Source organism: Arvicola amphibius, chromosome 1 (assembly GCF_903992535.2).
Source record: "Arvicola amphibius chromosome 1, mArvAmp1.2, whole genome shotgun sequence".
Lineage (NCBI taxonomy): Eukaryota > Metazoa > Chordata > Mammalia > Rodentia > Cricetidae > Arvicola > Arvicola amphibius.
The window spans coordinates 109,508,923-109,528,397 of NC_052047.1; the positions used below are offsets into that span (position 1 = coordinate 109,508,923).

At 47.3% G+C, this 19,475-nt stretch overlaps 2 protein-coding genes across 7 annotated transcripts in view; one reads left to right on the forward strand and one right to left on the reverse strand.

The window, feature by feature from the left end:
• The window catches only part of Ppfibp2 (PPFIA binding protein 2), a 159,454-nt gene extending 154,946 nt beyond the window's left edge, over positions 1 to 4,508 (forward strand). For 4 of the 5 annotated variants that reach the window (XM_038322355.1, XM_038322336.1, XM_038322346.1 and 1 more), the window contains 3 exons: positions 622 to 798; positions 2,818 to 2,883; positions 4,083 to 4,508. In XM_038322355.1, the coding sequence (XP_038178283.1) occupies positions 622 to 798; positions 2,818 to 2,883; positions 4,083 to 4,133 (294 nt within the window). In that variant the 3' untranslated portion in view covers positions 4,134 to 4,508. Of the gene's footprint in view, positions 1 to 621; positions 1,348 to 2,817; positions 2,884 to 4,082 lie in introns of those variants that run through there. The other variant, XM_038322374.2, reaches the window with a different exon arrangement.
• Positions 4,509 to 5,400: 892 nt separating this feature from the next.
• Positions 5,401 to 12,394, reverse strand: LOC119809527 (NADH-cytochrome b5 reductase 2). Of its 2 annotated transcripts, none has more exons than XM_038322388.1 (8): positions 12,317 to 12,394; positions 12,063 to 12,135; positions 9,909 to 10,015; positions 9,127 to 9,256; positions 8,524 to 8,607; positions 7,647 to 7,732; positions 6,343 to 6,442; positions 5,401 to 5,573 (listed from the first exon to the last, which is right to left on the reverse strand). In XM_038322388.1, the coding sequence occupies exons 1-8, from the start codon at positions 12,392 to 12,394 to the stop codon at positions 5,401 to 5,403; spliced, it is 831 nt and encodes a 276-aa protein (XP_038178316.1). The 2 variants fall into 2 exon arrangements, with proteins under 2 accessions (XP_038178316.1, XP_038178325.1); XM_038322397.1 differs by lacking the exon at positions 5,401 to 5,573 and adding an exon at positions 6,571 to 6,573 and having other exon boundaries at positions 6,421 to 6,435.
• Positions 12,395 to 19,475: the final 7,081 nt, after the last annotated feature.

The following is a 19,475-nucleotide window of genomic DNA, read 5'->3' on the forward strand; positions in this document are numbered from 1 at the left end:
GGAACCAGCACACAGCTGACCTAGTATTATCCAAGCACCTGTCTCATTGTCTGATCTCTCTGAATCCTACAAAGACCAGTCTTGAGTCTGAAAGCTCAGTCTGAAACTAACTGCAGGCCCACAGTGGCTCCAGAGGCCAAGCCGAACTCCCCTTGAGCAATCATTGGTCCCTATGGCCTAGCCACGCCTCCTATTGACACTCCCCTGTCTAAGGATGTAGAACAGGCAGCATGTCTCAGGGAGTCCAGCAGAAGCAGAATGGGGGGTGAAACTCAGGCAGGGAAGAAGGCCAGTTAGTCATGTCTCTGGGTGTTCCTTACTCCTATGCCAGCAGCTGTGGTGAGACAAGTCCCGTGTACTTGACTTCAAGTGCAGACAGTAGCATTCCAGGGAACCTCGGTCTGTCTTGTGAAGTAGGAAGTCATTTTGGGGGACAGCAGGCCTGAGTTAGGTTATTCATCATCGGCCTAGCTTCTGCATAGAACATGTCATCAAGAACCCTGCTTCCTGCAAGCACTTTTATTTCTTTCCTCCTGAGCTAGCTCCCAAATAAATTGCCAGTCACGTCTGCACACTGACCTGGAAGCTTCTTCTTATCATCTTTCATATTTGCTGTTTCAGCCCAGGAAACTCGGGTTTTCCCATTTTGGAAACATGAGAAAAAAGAAGTTTGATGAGTCTACGGATTATATTTGCCCCATGGAGCCCAGTGACGCAGCCAATGACAGCCACAGGGTCTATGGTGTTTACGGGGGCCTTAGTCCCCTTGACAACCATGAACTAGATGGACTGGACCAGGTGGGACAGATAAGCTGATGCCCCTGTCATCTGCCTTCTTTGTGCACCGAGAGCTTGCAATAACACCGTGTGCCACCATATAACTGCACTTCCTCCATCCTTGTGCATGACGTGCAGAAAGCAGCAATTGTGTGCCTTTGGGCTGGTCCTCCTACACACTGTAAGGATGGTCAGGATATGCAGTTACACAGCTACAAGGGGGACAGACTTTGGGGACTAGAGGGCTATAGCCAAATGTGGACTGGGGAGAAATCACTGAAGATATCTGTACATGTTTAGTAAGTCTTAATATCCGTATTTCAGCTGGAAACATATGAACAGAGGCAGGCCTAGAGATCCTGGGCAATCCCAAGAGGTCCAGCTCTCAGGCACTGTCCCTATGCTCCAGTTGAGGGAAGAATTCAAGTGCCTTAGGCCTGTGGAGCACAGAGTCTTGGCTGAGATAAAGGGACAACAGAGGTTCTTTGTAGGCCATGGTGATAATGTAATTTGATTGTACCTTACTATAGGTGGCCATTTCTTGTAATAAAAACAGTATTTATGTAGAAAGTACAAACCATCTTTAATTCTGTTGGGGGAAGAAAGCCAGGCAATGCTAGAGGTAGGGTGATACCAACTACACCACTTAAAGACCTATAGTTTAGGATTGAACCAGGAAGTGGAGCGTCTGTTAGAAAAGTCTGTGGCCCTGTTGCCTTGGGCCTCATTTCCCTCTGTGAAGCATAGAAGGATCTTGGGTGTCACACACACACTGGCTAGAGGTCACATCTGTCCCACAGACCCTAGGTTGCTTTCCATTTCAGCAGCGTGAGCCTCAGAGTAAAGGATGGGGAGATGAACAGGCAGCCTTTCTGGCAAGACTCTGCTTTTTACATCTTGCCCACTTTTGTCTCCTGGAAGAGCAGAAAGAGAGCTGTTCTCTTGCTGTAGACACTGCCTAGTTGGTAATGGGCCCAACAGATGGTCTGTGTCTGGCTGGAGACTGGACCACGGAGAGATGTGTGCTCTGCCAGTCTGAGGCTCTGCTCAGGAAATTCCAGGTTGGGACTGGCCAGTGTTTGACTCCTGGGTCCAGTTACCTTCATCTACAGAAGAATAACAGCAGTGTTGCAAGCATCTGGAAGGGAAGGCAGGATCTCTGGTTTGTTACGCCCTTCTGATTCTGACCCAGATGCAGGCAATGTTAACATTTGGCTCTTCATACTCATAGAAGTCTCAGCTATGATCTGATACCCAAGGCTACTACCTCCCCTAAAGTCCAGCTTGCCAGGTGGCAATACTAAGTATTTGGTTCTGGTACCCAGGGCCACTGACTGGCCAGTGCTATTGTAGAGCATGTCAGGCCAGGTTTTGTGCCCTGTTGGTTATATCCCAGTGAGGACTGCATGTACCTGTTTTCAGACCTTGCATGAAATTTGTATTGCTGCTGAATCTCTGTGTGGTCTCATACAACTTTAGTGGACTTGAGTTTTCCCTGCTACAAGGACTTGCCCCTGATGCCTCCAAGTTTGCAGCATCCAGATAAGGAGGACCAAGTAGGCCAGCAGTACCCAAGGAGGAGGAAGGCAAGAGAAGGAGGTGCCTATGCCATGAAGAGGCAGGCAGTAGCCTCCTGATGTTGCTCTCTTAGACCACAGCATTGATATCTGGGGTGCTATGCCTGGAAACCATCCTCTGTCCAGTAGAAATCTGGAGGCTTTCAGCCCTGTGAAACAGCTGGACCACCAGACATGTGCAGAAGGCTGCTTCTGACAAGCTCTGCCTGTACCCTGCTTCTCCACACAGAGTGCTGATGCTGAATGTGGCTCCAGCAGAGTGTGTGCATGCAGTACGGGAACTGAACCTGCATGTGTCTCAGCAGCTGTCACTCCCTGCGGCCTAGAGCACACCATGTCCACGCTCTAGGGAAGACTGTCCTAGAGAGGACAGGCCTGAGTAGAAGGGGCTTTGCATGCCGCTGTCTCTGCCAAGCGTAGGCCTTATTCCCGTGTGCTGACCAGGCTGCTGCCCATTTTACAGATGGCACCTTCTGAAGTCACCGTGACACAAATAGGGCTCCTCTCCCAAGACATCCATCGCCTCACGGTACGGTTCTGACCCTTCTTCCTTGCAGCATGGCTACTGAAGCCCAGTAAACTTGGTGTGGTGGCGTTCATGTCCACAGGGCAGGAAAGGATGATGCTTGCTTGCTAGTGGGTCAGAGCCTTAGCCAGCCCTGAGGCACAGGGCAACTGAAAGGCCTCCTCCACTGGCCCGTTGCTGGGCTCTGAGCCACCACAGGGCATTGAAGGCTCACAGGCCTTTCATCAGAGTCAGCCTGAACATACAAGGTTTTGGATCCTTTTCTTGGGCTCAGAACTGGAAATGATATAATGGTGTCCAAGCAGTTATGGGTCAACTGTCCAGCCAGATCAAAGCTCTGGCTCACTTCTAGCCCAGTGAATACTGTCCTGCCTTCTTGGCACAGAGAAACATGCATTCCCACTACTCCTCTGACATCATGAATATGTTCTGCAAGCTAGGAGAGCCTGGGATGCCCAGGAGTATTCATCAGTCCATGGGGAGGCAGCTTGGTCCCAAGGAAAGAAGAATAGGTTTTTTGTTGGTGGTGGTGTCTGTGTGTGTGTGGAGTGTGGGTGGGGGTCAGGGGTAGGAGTAGCTCAAGTCATTTGCCTTTTACTGGCTCGAGGAGCATATGTGTGCAATGGTCCCTCTGATACTGACTTTAGTTTTCTGTAAAGCAGGGATAATGATAGCCTTCTTATAAATGACATGGGAAGACCAGAGGTAGCAAGACATGGCTACCTACCCATGGTTAAAAAACTGTATAAAGGCAGGATGGAGGAGTGTCTCATATCTAAGCAAGACCACGTCAGTGCAACAGGCTTTGTCTCTCGGCTCACGCAGGGACATGTCTCTGTACAATCTTGGCCTGTGATCTCTAACAAACCTTTGGTGGTCTTGAAATAGTAAGTTTATCTCTAGGACAAAAGGCCTCGTTTTATCTTGTGTGCATGTGTATACCGATGGTTGGGGGATTGAACCTATGACATTGTGCAAACAAAACAAGTGCTTGTGTGCTTGTGTGCACCAAGCCTCGCCCCATTTTTATCTTAACATTACTGTCTGTTCAGCACTCAGTGCTCCCTGGGATACCATAACTTTGCAGGTCAGTGGTATTGGGAGTGGGCCACTTCCAGTGTCCCTTTGTTTCTTATGAAGATGCTGTAGGGTAGCCTTGCCCCATGGACTGTTAAACTTCCCTTTTGGCTGTGTTCTTACAGACTCTACTGAGCCAGGACCAACTACTGAATGACTCGTCTGGCTGTCCCTGACGCTGATGACTGTAGATGACATTCTTCATGGCTGAGAGCCCAGAGAGGCATGTGTGGGACCTTGATGTTTGCCTCAATGGGGAGTTGGCACAGAGCCATCTACAGAACCCAGATGGGGGGCTCTTTGGGGTCCCTTGGAAGTAGGTGCTGGCAGGAGCAAAAGCAGACGGATGAGATAGGTACCCAGAGGTGTCCCTGTGTTCTTCAGTGCCATCCGTGATCGCTGTTCGCTACAGATTTTCTACCTTTTATACTTTTATATACAAATTGCAGACATTCTTGTAGACAGGGAAGTGTTGTGTTAAATGCAGAACAAAGGCAGTGAGCTCTTAGTTCATAAAAGCCTCTGCTTGGAAAAAAAGCTGTGTAAACTGTTGTGATTGTCCTGCAGTGGCTGGTGAAGTTCTTGGGGACCTGGGGTCCTCTGGGGCCGCTTCATAGACGTATGTATTTCCACTTCCGGGAGTCTGGCCCTGAGAACTGGACTCCTCTCGATCTTCCAGCAACTTCATCTGCCTACGCGTGCAGAAGTAGCAGACAGCAGTGTGGTATTACTGCTATGACCAGCAGGTGGCGATAGCGGTCCCTGGATCGTGGGATTTGAGGCACAGCTGCTAGAAATGGTAAATTTAGGAACTTCTGTCTAACCATGCCTCCCTTGGCCCAGTGCCAAGGTGGAGCCTGTCACCTAGAGGTTGCTAAACTACAAACATTTTCCCATGTCTCTGTCTGCTGTATAAAATGTAGGGACTGAGGACAGGATTCGTAGAGTCCATGTACTGTGATTGCCCTTCTGTACAGGTTCCTAATCCTGTTTATGTCTCAAAGTGACCCCCATGGGAAGAAAGAACACACAAAGCCTTTGCCCTTTGTGAGTCTGGCCTTCAAAGCAGAGAAATGTGGAAAATGTACGTAAGTGGGAGTTAGTTGATCGAACCTGTTTGGATCTTGCTGTAATTCCACCCAGGCAAGTTCTGGCTGCCCAGTGTGTTCCCTACATATTCACACATTGTGAGCTAAGTGCAGGACAGTCCAGTTTATTACACGAAACCAGGAGAAAGAGGCATCATGCCCAGCCTCCAAGCCTGGAAGCCCCCCAAAACACCCAATCCTCTGAACTCTTCTTAGGTATACACCCAAGAGACTAGCACCATGCCCAAGGGTACAAAGAACCACTTTGCAGAGATATTGTAGGTGAACAGTGAACAGGGTGAAGTCAAACTCACTGAAACAGAGGAGAGGGACCCGCCAAGGGTTATAGGAGGTGTTAATAGGTAAAAATCATGTCTTTGGTATAGCCGAGCTGTTCCAGGCTAGGGTGAGCCATCTCCTGGATCATACGTGGTGGACCACACACCAGGATGAGTGTGGCCTCCCCAGGGGGAGGGAGGTGCTCCTTGATCATGTCAGCAGTGACAAATCCCGAGCTGTACTTCCAGCCTGGAATGAAACAGAGCAGGGAAAAGTGTGATTCTGCGTTAGCCCCTGATGCTGGAGACCACGCTGCCCTACAAAAGCTGAGAAGTCTGCGTTGCTGGTTCCCACATAGACCAAAGAAACAGAAAAAGGGGGGTTTCAGTCGTCTGCAGCATTTATTCCAATTCCAGGCTCAAGCCTTGGTCTCAAACTCGGGATGATGTCTCTTTGCTCTAAGCACTGAGTAGAGCGAGGTCTCCTTAGGTAGGGGTGGGTGAGGAGGTCACATTGGTGTGGTGGAGTGTTTGTGGAGTTGGGCAGCACCCTCTGCTGGACAGCATGATATATGCTAAGACTGGTGGAAATCAGGGAGACATGCAATGTGCCCTGCACCATGTAAGGTACATAGCAGTTCTTAGGTGCTAGCAGGAGCTGGCCGAGGCTCAGCTTACGAACACTGCTGTCCAGAAGAGGTTGGTTGTAAGAGGCAGAGTAGCCATGAGCAGTATGAGAGGGTAAAGGGCCAGTGCATCTTAGGTACCATGTGTTGAGTGTGGAGGGCAGGTGTGGCTCAGTCTATACTCAGTGCAATGTGGGGAGGGTAGAGGTGTGCAGCACCTGCCCTTGACTCCCCTTTACAAACTGCTGCTCCCACCTCCTCCCATCAGCGGCTTGCAGGCCCTGTACAGACCAAGAGCTCCAAGGCAAAACAAGCAAACAGAACCTGGAGCTAGTCCACAGGTGTGTCAAAGGGTAGAGCTCGCTCAGAATAAGAGAGTAACATGGGCCATACCATCGGGAGGCCTGTCCAGGGTATACCACAGGTTGAACCGGTCGGGGTGAGTCATGGCGGTTTCTTCCAGCTCCTTTCTCAGCAAGATATCCTCTTCGGTCTAGCAAAAAAGGTCCCTTGGGAATAGCCTGTATGCCCACGTAGGTTGAGCATGTGGGTCTGCACATTCACGTCTGAATTGCCACTGTCCTAGCTTGAGAGCTTTCCAGACTCCCTGTTCCTCTGTACCCTCTCTATCAGTATAAGGAGCTCATGGGAATCAAGCAGATCTCTGTGAGTTTGGGGCCCGTCTGGTCTGGTCTACAAGAGCTAGTTCCAGGACAGGCTTCAAAGTAAGAGTGACCCTTTCTCGAAAAACCAAATAAATAAATAAATAAATAAATATAAAAAAGGAACAACAACAACAAAAATAGCTGGTGGGACTGGTGGGGGGGGGGTGGGGGACCAACAACATGGCTGTCCTCTGGCTTAAAGGACTGGCTGCACAGACCACTGTCTGCATGCAAAAGTCCCCACTCACTTCCCTGCATCCAGGGTCAGACCTAGCAGGCCCAGTGGACACAAGCTTAGTGCAGATTGGCCTTCTCTAAGGAGTCAGGGGAAGGCGGTGCTGATGGTGTCCAGAAGAGGAAGGTGGTCTACATTTGCATCTGAGGAAAGGGGGACAAGAAGGGAGACAAGGCTCCAAGAGAATACCCAGGTCTGGATTGCCCAACCCTCCAAGACTCTTATCCCAGTAATGCTACTTCTGGCTTTGTTTCAGAAAAGCAAAGTTGTCAGGTCAGGCCCAGTTGCTCATAATTATTTATTGTTTATGTCAAAATCTAGAAAAACCTGAATGAAAATGTTTCTTTGATTCTGGTGTGAATATTTAAAGACAGCGAGAGGAAGATGCCATGTGATACTACTAAGTCAAAAAGTATAATATGTAAAAATGTGTATAAATAAGGGTATATTATATATAAATACACAGTACATATGGGGGAAAGACAAATATAAAAGTATGTATATTCTTCTGAATTTCTCAGAATTTCCATCAGGAACATCCATTATTTAATACTCAGAGAAACAGAACTGGGAATTAAGGAGAAAGCTCACTGCATGGGGTGGCTCTGTAGGGAAAGTGGAAGAGTTAAGGAGAAACAAACAGAATAGGCCTGACCTCAGCTTCTTCAGCTGCCAGCAGCCTTGCCAAGCCCACTAAGCCTCCCACAACCCCAGGCACCCCAGCAGCATGTTCTCAGACAGCTGGAGGGGAACATCCCATGCTGCTGTGTCCAGCTCAGGCCTGGCTGGATACTGACCTGGTTGGCAAAGAGGAGGGACATCCTGGTCCCATCACTGCTGTTCTTGGTGATGTGGCGGAGGAGCTGCAGCATGGGTGTGATGCCTGGAAAACAGTGGACAGGCCAGCTTGCTCCCATCCCCAGTGTCCCAGTTCCTGGCCTTTAGTGGATTAACTATTTCATTTGACCCTGATTCTACCATTTCCTCTTCTGTTCCCCAAAACCTAAGGTGGGGAAGAACCTTCATTTTGTCGTTCCTTTCTAATGCAGCAGTAGGTCAGAGAACCGCTTTCCTTTTTGAGACAGGATTTCACATATTTCAGACTGGCCTCAACTCCCCACGTAGCCAAGTCTGTCCTTGAACTTCCGATCATCTCAAGCACTGGAATTACAGGCATGCCTGTTTTTATGTTGCTGGGGAACCCAGGGCCTCATGTGTCCTGGGCAAATATTCTACCAACAGAGCAATATACTCAGCCCTTCTTTCCGATGGCAACAGGGTAAGAACTTTCTGTGAGCTAGTTCATGTCCTCACTTGCGTAATAAAACTAATGGCCAGTAAATGTGATAGTATTAAAACTGCCAGACATAGTGCCTAATACTCTATATGTCTCCCTGAGGGTTCATTCTGAAGGGATTTTGAGAGTCAGGCTGGAACTGAAATTCCACTATTTAGGAACCATTGAGCAAAGCTTGCCCAGCCTAGCCTCAGAAGAGAGGCTCCCATAGCTTCCAGGGAGCCACTATGCTGGTTGTAGAGGAACAGGGTCAGATTCAGTATCGGACCCCACATTCCCACTACCACAGCCAGGGAGGAATTGCTTGCACCAGGCTCTCATAGGGTCAAATGATTCCCAAGTTAGAATGGTCCTAGAGGAATCCAAAAACCTCTTACCTGTGCCCCCAGCAATCATCCCCAGGTGATGAACCTGTTTTCTTTCAGGCTCACTCGTTTTGTCTGTTTTGACTGTAAGGTGACCTAGAAATACAGAGAATGTTTCTGACTTCTGCAGGCCTTGGCTGGAGGCCTACAAAAGATTTCTGACTCTTAGGAGGCAAGGTTGTAGCATTCTAAGTACTAATCAGACACGGTAGCTTCACTGCCACCAGTGTATAGAATGGAAACTGAGGCTAGGCATCCCATGGGACAGCTGGGCCTTTTCTTAGGCAAGCTGAAATTAATCTGGAGCCTTGAAGAGCGAGTGAGTAAATGGAGAATCAATGTGGTCTCCCTCTACCCTCAGCAGGCACCTTTCATGTATCTGCGCCAGAGACAGTAATGAGGACATTCTAGATGAAGCGTACAAGCCTGTGCAGTAAATCTGAGCACTGACAGAAGTCATTATAAAATGCATTCATGTGAATGAATGTGTGAAGATTTGAAGTATGTGCCCATGTGCCCCAGAGCTGAGGAAGACCACAGCAAGGCCACTGCAGGAGTCTCCCAGCTATGAGAATAATTGCCCAACTGTGAGACCCCACTGAACAGCTCCTGTACCTGGCTTGTGGTAGAAGAGGCGCCCTGTTGGCCCTCGGATAAGGATGGTGTCCCCAATTTTCATGTTCTCTAAGTACTGAGTCATCTTTCCCCCTTCAGGATGCTTGGGGTGTACATTTTTGAAGTATATCTGAAAAGCAAGCACAGATCTTTCCACCTCCAAGCCTTGGGCTCCAGTCGCACACAGCTGGAAGTCATTGCCATTAAAAGTTATTCGAGTAAACACTGCCGCACTCACTGTGAACATCATTTCGGTTTCATGTCTGTTTCCACAATAAAATACCCCAACAAGACAACTCAGGGGGAAAGGGGTTTATTTTAGCTTCCAATTCCAGGTTAAAGTCCATTGTTGTCTTGGCAAGAACTTGAAGCAGCTCACCACATCACATCCAGTAGAGAGAAATGAATGTATGCATACCTAGTTATGCTCAGCTCATTCTCTATATTGACACAGTTCAGGGTCCTCTCCCTTGGGAATGATGTCACCCACAGTGGGCTGGGTCTTCTGCATTGATTAATATAATGAAGACAGTCCACCAAAGACCAACCTGATATAGACAGTCCCTTACTGTGGCTCGTCCCGGGTTATTTCTAGATTATTTCAAGGTGATAATTATACCAACCTTACATCAATCCTTTGAGACCCTACAGGCTTAAGTGTAGTATTGCTGATAAATGAGACTATTGGAAAGCACTGTCCAGGCCGTAAGTCCCCTCTCCACTCTACCACATTAAAGATACCTGGGAGCTACAGATAGCTTGGTAAGGTGGGCATTATTTACCTTTATAATGAAGTCCACAAAACCTTGATCATCGTCACTAGAGACAGGAGTGTAAGCCCTAATTACCAACTCATTGTTAATTTGGGCCAAGAGATGGACATAGTTACCTACAAAAAATATATATCAAATGTTAATAGTCAAATAGAACTCTGAAATAGAGATTCACTTTGATAACATTTGCCCAGCTATGCTCACACAGTAACCTTTGGAGTAAGCATTAAAGGTGGGAATGGATACTAAAAATAGCAGAAAGGAGCCAGCTGTGGTAACTCATACCCTGTAATCCTAGCACTTGGGCATCAGAGACAAAATCGACTTGAGTTCAAAAATAATCTGGGCTATTAGTTGCAATCCAATCTATATTAAGTGCAAGACCTTGTCTCACAAACGATATCAGAAAGGAATTTTTTTTCCATTGAAAGAAAACTATAGTCTTCATGAAATTCTTTCTTCCTAACCCCTCTGTGTCTCAGCAGAGAACAGGGCTTAGCATTATGGGTACTGCAGGGTTTCAAGACCTCCACAGTTCTGTTCCAAATAAAGCAACAATGCGTGCCATCTTGGCCACTCGTTCTGCTGAGAAGCAACAGGGACATTTACACTGTGTCTTTGCCTGTCCTGAGTAGAATTCTATACGCCTGGAGGTCCAGAGACCTATATGTTGAGATTGTAGCCCAATAGCAGATAATGAGCCAGACTAAAGTCCAGACTTGAAAGACCAAGGCTATTAGTACTGAGGGGAGGAGCTGCATCAAGGGATGCTAAAAGCTAGAGACAAAAAAAGGCACCAGGCCATGTTCAGGTGGAGTAGAAGTCAAGTATGTCTGGGAAATTAGAAATAGAGATAGAAGTGGGAGCTGAGAAGCTGTGAGAGACAGACGGAGAGGAGGAAGAAAAGGAGGAGGGAGTGGAGTGCTAGAGGAGAAGTTAGTTCAAGATGTTAAGCAGTATATGTCTGGGTCTTGGAGGGATCCTTAGAAGCCGAGGTGCAACCTTCATAGCCATTGTCTGATTGGACACCATGGACACCTGAAAACACAAACCTAAAGCGGTAGCTTCCATCCAAGAGCTCACCTGAAACTGAGAACTTAGGAAGCTGGCCACTGCATCCCCACACAGGATGGAGCTGTGTGCCCAGCCCATAGCCCCACCTCCAACCATCCTCGCTTCAGCTGCACAGTGGAGTGTTAATGCTCTGCTGTCAGACTCCTAGAGGCCACTAAGCGTGTGTGTCCCACTGGCCATGCAGCTGCCACTGGGGCTGAAGGCAGAGTGGGTCAGAGAAGTCTCTACCTACAAATTCTGTTTCTCAAGTGGCTTATGCTTGCCTCCCAAGCAGGATGGCAACAGGCTAAAGTAGAGGAATAGAAGGCCCCGTGACAGCACTCTCGTGTACAGAGGGGGAAAGGGCGGCAAGCAGGCTTGGTCCTTGCATTATAATTTCCTCACTTGTCAGGGTTGAAGTTAGGGCTTTCTTTGCAAGTAGGCCATCAATCAGACTTCCACTAGGAGGCAAGCAGCAAGGCTTCTCTGTCTTACACCTTTCACTTAGGTTTTCCACCTCAGGAGAGTGGACTCATTGGCTAGAGTCGATATTGATGAAAATGAAATGGGGGGCAACTCAGAATCTGAGGAGGACAGCTAGAGCTGGTTTCTTTATGTGGGGCTCGGGATCCCTCAGAAAATCACCCATTTAGGGCATCTGCATGCCTAGGGACTCCCCACACATCTTGGGCGTTGACTATAAGGGAATATCTGCTCTTCTCATCTGTGTGAATTTTCATATCCACCAGCCATTTTACCCTCACTATACCTGAAGCAGACTGACGGGCCTGGGAAATACTGTTTTACAAGATGGAACGACAGAGAGGAGGATTGAGGTACTGGCCTTAAACTGCATGGGCAGGAGCCTTTAATGACATCTTAGACCTTCTTCTGATCTTACTTCTTTTCAGTGCTCCTCAAGATATTACTTTTATAACAGTCAGACTGGAACAATGGAGATACTGTTCTCAAGTCCTGCCTCTCTCCATCCACGTGGTGCAGGATTTTATCAGTGTGTCCTCCATATCCCATGAGAATGGGAACCTATTGCTAATAGGAACGGAACATCCCAAAGACCCAGACCTGGAAATGTCACCAAGCACTGCTCACCTACAGGGAGCCCCAAGACATGGTCTGGTGAGGGCAGTCCGAAGCGGAACCTTCGGGTGTTGTGGCTGATTTGCTAGTGGAACAAAAACATCAGGTTATGTTGGCTTCTTAGGAGTTTTGCTGTGTGGCCCAGATCCTGAGAAAGACACTCAATTTGGCCCTGAGGTGACGACTGCTCACCCCAACTTCCCAGCTAGCATTCTCACCCCCCTCCTCTTTCACGTAACCACGGGAAGGTTTGGGTGACCCACTACCTCCTTTTCAATCAAGGGCAGGGGGTACTTGGCTTCAGGGTCCTGTAAGGTGATGCGATCTTTCTTCTCTAAGCTCATTCTCTTCAGGGCAATGAGAATCACAGTGGTCCAGATGACTCCAAGAACCAAGAGCAGGGAAATAGTCCTAAAAGACATAGTGTGAGTACAGACCTCAGATCTCACCCATCCTGGGCTAGGCAGTGCCAAGCATGGCTGCTCTTATGTCTCAAAGGACTCCACACGGAAGGCTGCCTGCGAGGACCAGAGGGCACAAAGGTTCCTTACAGGTTCAGCAGGCCCTCTGGACAAGGCCTGACACCTGCCCGAGAGTGCTGATCTCGTCAGGCCCTTCCTGCCCACCTGCCTCCGTCCTGGCTTCGGCCAAAGATGCTGGGGGAAAGTGACAGCATTAGTTATAACAGGCTGCCCGAGAGAGAACTGTGCTGGCCTTGCCAGGTGGTTGTGGGTTGTGGCTAACAGCAACGCTGGAGACAGGACTTACCTCTCCTGGGACTTCCCATTCACTTCTGATCGGCTGATGTAGTGGAGCAATGAGTGGATTTGAAACTCACCAGCACTTTCCAGGGCAGGCGAAGGAAGCAAATGCACACCTGCCAGAGGTGTAGCCAACCTCCCCACAACAGCCCTCAACTCCGCCCCGTTCCCTAACCAGGCCAGTTTGTTCACATCCCGACCTGTTCCAGTGGCGTCCGCTGCTGCCCAGTCCTCTGGTCCAGAGACCCAGGGTCCCTACCAGCTGGTAAACCGCCGCGAGTCATGCCCAGACATCGCCTGCCCCTGTCCCCAGCCTTGGATTCCTTCCTGCCCCGCCCCTCTCTGACGGAACCCACCGGGAGCGAGAGATGCCCAACTTGTCCTCGAGTTGGGCAGTGCCTCTTGGTGGTCCGGAGGGCGAACACTGGGCAGCGGCCAGGGTCGCGCTGACTCCTGCCTGAATAGTGACACATTCAGGCTTCTGTGTCCCGTGACCCTGGCATCAGTCCAGCCCTGAACCTCCGCAGTTGGCCCTGTGGGAATGGGGCCCATAATCTCCTCCAGAGTTCCTGTTCTCAGCAGGGATCCCTCTGCTTCTTAAGTCTCCTTGCCCATCCCAGTAGCCTTGGGGAAAATTCAGCCTCCCCAGCTTGTTAACACCATGCCAGGATGGAGAGGGGAGTGGCTGTGAACTCGTTTACAGTACAGACTGAACACATGGGAATTACAGCTGAGAGGAGAGCATTGAGCATGTCTAAGTCCCAATGTCTCCTGAACTGCTACCCTGAGCCTCCCAGAATCCAAGTGTTTGCAGGGTGTGCTCACTGCAGCCTGACATCGCCTCACTAGCTGGAGACAGGACAAGACTATAGAAGACAGCATGAGAAGTCCAGACTATGAGGGTTCTCCGCAATGCACCTCAGAACCTTGATTTCCTTTTCCATTCTTGCCAATGCAAGCAACTTGCTGCAGTAGGCATTCACAATTCACAAAGAACTCCTTACAGAAGTCCTCTCACACACTAAGCAATGGTATCCTGTACCCTCAGCCCTTTCTTTTCCTTGCTGCCGTTTGGTTAGGTGGTTGGTTGGTTTTTAAGTTTTGAGGCAGAGTTTTAAATTGCCTAGGTTGACCTTAAACTAACTCTGGAGCCCAGACAGGTTTTGAACATTTGATTCTGCCCCAACCTCCTACATAGCTGGGATTTCAGGCAGGCACCACCAGCCCTGACTTTATATTTTAAACACTGAAGCTGTCAAAAAAAAATCACGTTATCTGACAATGACCTGAGGGCCCAGGAAGGTATCATAGAAGGAGTCGCTATGTGTGCCTACTGCAGCAAGCTGCTTGCAGTGGAATACAGTGTGATGTGAGCTGATTTCTCTCACGTTCCTGCCTTATCCCCCAACTCCCAACACCAACAAATGTGTCCTCACTGGAGAAACTGAGGTGACGGAGGTAATCCAGTATGCCTGAGATCCTCATTACAAGGGAAAATTTGAACACAGGAATGTGCATAGAGAGGGTAGATGATTTAAAAAGAAAAGCTAAGGAGAGGAGCAAAAGCTCTCTGTTCCCAACAGGCCTCCAAAAGACTGTTCCTGGCCCATTCCTTGATTTTGGATACTCAGCCCCTTTGCCGAGACAGTCTGTGGTCCTTCATTATGTTTCTTGACCCTCTCAGTCTGAAATGAGAATTTATGTTCGCTACTGGCAAGAGTGGAAAAGGAAATCAAGGTTCTGAGGTGCATTGCGGAGAACCCTCATAGTCTGGACTTCTCATGCTGTCTGCTATAGAGTCCTGTCCTGTCTCCAGCTAGTGAGGCCACCACACGCCACGTTGCAGTCAGCCCCACCCTGCAGACACTTGGATTCTGGGAGGCTCAGGGTAGCAGCTCAGGAGACATGGCGACTTAGACATGCAGTCACTCAAGTGTTCTCCTCTCGGCTGTAATTCCCATGTGTTCAGTCTGCCCTGTAAATGAGTTCACAGCCACTCCTCTCTCCATCCTGCCATGGTGTTAACAAGCTGGGGAGGCTGGATTTTCCCCAAGGCTAGATTTTCACAAGATGCAACTCTTGGCTGAATATTTGATTCCACACGAAGTAGCTGAAGCATCTTAAACATTTTTCAGAGTTAATCAAGTTTTTATAGTTCTTAATGCTGAGACTCAGCTTTTCATAAAAACAAAGAACAAAAGACAGATGTACGTTTAGGGCCTGTCAGATATTGTTTTAAATTCTGTCCCAATCCTAAACAGAAATTCATCCATGTTATGAAACTCAAGTTGGTAGCTTAAACAGCAATTATATTGATTGATTGATTCGTTGGTTGGTTTTTCAAGGCTGGGTTTCTCTGTATAGCCCTGACTGTCGTGGAACTCGCTCTGTAGACCAAGCTGGTCTCACATTCAGAGATCTGCCTGCCTCTGCTTCCTGAGCACTGGGATTAAAGGTGTGTGCCACTCCCACCCTCAAACAGCAATTTAAAAAAAAAAAACAAATCCAGCAACACAATCCAGCCCAAAAGAGGTACTGATTTGATACTTACGTGCTAAAGAATTATGGCAGAAAAATAACAATTCTTGTTTTTTTTTTAATAATTGAAACATTGTGTTTCTATAACAGCATGAAATGTTGTTCAGTGAAGGATATTAAAAATAATTTGATTTTCTTCCCTGTATCTCAAACTGTGATTAAGAATCCTGTGACAGGGAGATTCACCTAGGCTGTCTGGGGAGCCTAAGATGATGGGTCCGTATATGAGGTTCAGAGAAGACAGTGAAAGGCCAGGCAGTGGGAAGATAGCAGTGTGGAGTGATGAACCTTGAATATGGAAGCAGGAGCCACAGGCCACGATGTCTAGCTAGTCACTAGAACCTGAAACTCAAGTTTCAATTCTAATGAAAATTTCTCCTACAAACTTTGGTAAAAGAATGAGCCCTGTTGGCTCCTTGACTTTAGCAACTGTTACGTTTCTAACTTCCAGAAATGTAGGAGAATAAATTTATGTTGTGTTAAGCCGTGAAGCTTATAATAATTTACCGTGACAATAATACCTTAAACAAACTATTTTTAATCTCTATGGGCTTCTTTGTTTGCAATCTTTAAATTATTTAAGACGTATTTTTCATGTATCTTGGCTCAGAGGTTTCTTCCCCCCTCTCCTAACGCCCTAATTGCTTTCATGGCCAACCTCTTTTCTCAAAATCTGCCTCCCGCCTGGTCACCACTGCAGCTCATTGTCTCTGCCAGGCCACATGAGCAGCTTTCCTGATTCCTCTGGCGTGGGCCCTCCTTTGTGTACTCTGCTGAAATGTCACTCAGGACAAAGAATCGCAGCGGCCACATTTATTTGACTGTAGTGAGCTTTGTGAGACACATGGAGAGCCTAGGCTACTCTAGGCACCAACACTGACCAAAGCAGGGTTGGATTTTCCCCTTGGTTTTTCTTTAAGGGTTTGAGACTAAAGTATATTGGCACTACCTGGCCAGAATTCCCCACTGAGCACAGCAGATGGGATTTAACAGAAGCTGTATTTGAGTTTTTGAAATGTCTTCAACGTAGATACTCATAACAGAAATGTGACTATTTGATTGGGGGTGTAGCTCAGTTGGGAGAGTGATGGCCTAGTTTGCATGAAGCCCTGGGTTTGATCCCTAGTATTACATAAACCAGGTGTGGTGATGTATGGCTGTGGTTCAGGCAGAAGAATCAGAAGTTCAAAGTCACCTTAGGTTATATAACAACTTTGAGGCCAGTCTGGGCTGCAGGAGACCTTATCTCAAACCAAAAGAAGGTGGCTATAAAAAACCGTACATTTCTGTGCGACCCCAGCCATCTTGCTCAGGCAAGACTGCGGAGAGGCAAAGGGGATTGAGACTCCTGATTGATCAGAGTTGGCCTGAGACTGAGATTGGGGAGAGTGAAGGGAACAGCTTGCAGAATCCTATTCCTGTTGTTCTTCCCACTCCCGGGGATCTCCTTCCTTAACAGCTCTGTCTGCTGAGCTCTGCCGATGGTGCTCCTCAAGCTCTCCACCAATATTTACAGCAGTTGCCTCACCTCTTCGCAAACAGCGTCTGTTGCGGTAGAGACTGAGCTCCAGCCTCCAGAAGGTAGTGACTGTAAGTTCTCAGCTTGGAGCATCAGGGAGTCAACGGGAAGGCAAATGCTGTTCCCAGGGGGAACCTGCTGCCTGCTTAGGGTTGTACCATCTGGGGATGAGCGCTTCAGGCCTCCAGTCAGAGAAAGGGGGCGGGGCTGCGGGAGGAGGGAGAGAGAGGGTGCATGAAGAGAAATGAGGGGACACGTCCTCAACTTCCACTTTGATACAGCTGGGACAGGTGCAGAAAACCTTCAATATTTTCCTCCTCTCCTTATAAGTGTTGATTATTTTACTCTGTGAAATAAACAGACACACAACAGGTTAACAAAAAGCTTACAGAAACACAGAGTTATCTGCAAAGTCTGAGTCTCGTGGAAAGGGTCAGACAATTGTCACTGCATCTCCTTTAGGTTCCTGTTCCCACTGAGGCTTCACCGAATCACCTCTCTCTGCTTTGCGCTATCACATGTCTGTTCATTAGCATGTTGAGGATCACTATCCATGTCCAGCCTGCTGGACTGTTAGGCCTCTATCCTAAAAACCCTAGTAACACAGGGCTCCGAAGGTTGCCTTAAAAAGTACAGTTACCCACACAGCACCTCTCAAAGGAACCTGCGGTGATCTCTATTGGCAGGTGTTAGGACCCTCCGCCCCCACTCGTTCTTCCTGTGGAAAGGTCTTTCCAAGATAGACAGGCCTGTGCACCTCAGAGGGCACATCGTCGCCTCCGACCTCTACCTACTTTACAAGCACAGATAGATATAAGTTGCTTTCATAGAAGGGCATATTTTCGGAGCGATTTCCATCCGCAGTTTCATATGCCGAGGAAATACATTTAGAGCAGGATATTTTACTTCCTCTCACTTGAGATGTTCGCAGCTTTAGCCCGGTATTTATTTCATCTCTTAAAAGCACAGAAGTGGAAGATTTTCAGAAAAATGTTTTGTTGTAAGGACCATATCTGTCTCAGAAGTGAGATTAAAAGCAAGAGCAAGTGAAGACACAGCAAATCGGACTACAGACGATTCCAAGAGGAGTTTGCAAGTCTTCACTTCCATAGAATTGCAGACTTCCCAGTGAAGACTCACTCAGAGACTAACCTTCCTGCTACCACTTGAGCTCAAACATGATTTTCAGAGAGATCCTATGCTTTCTCTCAGACCAAAGAGCAAAGCTAGAATGCACGGCCAAGTGTCTGAATCAAATCTTATATCTTCTTATACTTCAGCATCCTATACTACAGCACCCCAGTACCACAGTATCCCTATACTATAGCATCCTGTATCACAGTACCCTTATATCACAGTATCCCTACACCACAACATGCCTACATCATGGCATCCTTACATCACAGTACCCAAAGCATCCTTATGCCATAGCTCCCCTATAGCTTAGCATCCCTTTATCATACCACTCCAACATCATAGCGTCTCTAAATGACAACATCCTTCTATCACAGAAAACCTATATCATAGTATCCCTACATCTTATTATCCTGTCGAGCAGTAAATTTACAAACAAAATGGTGTCTGGTGCAATTATAATCTAGATTCTTGATTTCTAATTTAAAAAGGCTTCCTTATTTTTCTTTCTTAGAATGCATTTTATTTTTATATTTTTATTATTTAAAACAGTTTTAAAATTTAAATATATTTTTTTAAATATTTATTTATTTTATTATGTAAAGAATATTCTGTCTGTGTGTGTGCCTGCAGGCCAGAAGAGGGCACCAGACCCCTTTACAGATGGTTGTGAGCCACCATGTGGTTGCTGGGAATTGAACTCAGGACCTTTGGAAGAGCAGGCAATGCTCTTAACCTCTGAGCCATCTCTCCAGCCCTTTAAATATATTTTGATCATATTCTTCTCCTTCCTCAAGTTTGTCCAGATTCTCTTCTCTTGCCTATGCAATCAACTTTAATTTACTTCTCCAAAACAAACTAAAAACCCAAAACAACAACAAGACCCCCAAAACTTAGAGAACAAAATACATCACCCAAAACAAAACAACACACCAAGCTGTAACAAATAAAATCACACACACACACACACACACACACACACACACACACACACACAAAACTGTAGAATCCATTATTTGTTGGTCACCTACTCCTGAATATGAGATCTGCCCTGGAGTGATTTATATACTCAGTGTTATTTATGCCTTTGTAGAAAATTGATTTTCCTTCTCTGGGGGGCATAAATGATACTTTCATTGTCAACCTTTACCCTAGTGACTAGGCTTACGATAATTCATTCATCCATCCTTTAACATATAACAAAATAAGATATAATAAGATAAAACAGAAACTATTACATCAGAGTTAGACAAGACAGATGAACAGAAGGAAAAGAGCCTAAAAGAGAGTACAGGAGTCAGACTCACTTGTTCACATTCAGAAATCCCATAAAAACACTGAACCAGAAGCCATAATACATACTCAGAAGACCTGGTGTAGACCTACACCGGCCCTGTACATGCTGCTCCAGTCTTTGTGATTTCATGTGAGCTTTGCTTATGTTGATTCAGAGGGCCTTGCTTTCTTGGTGTC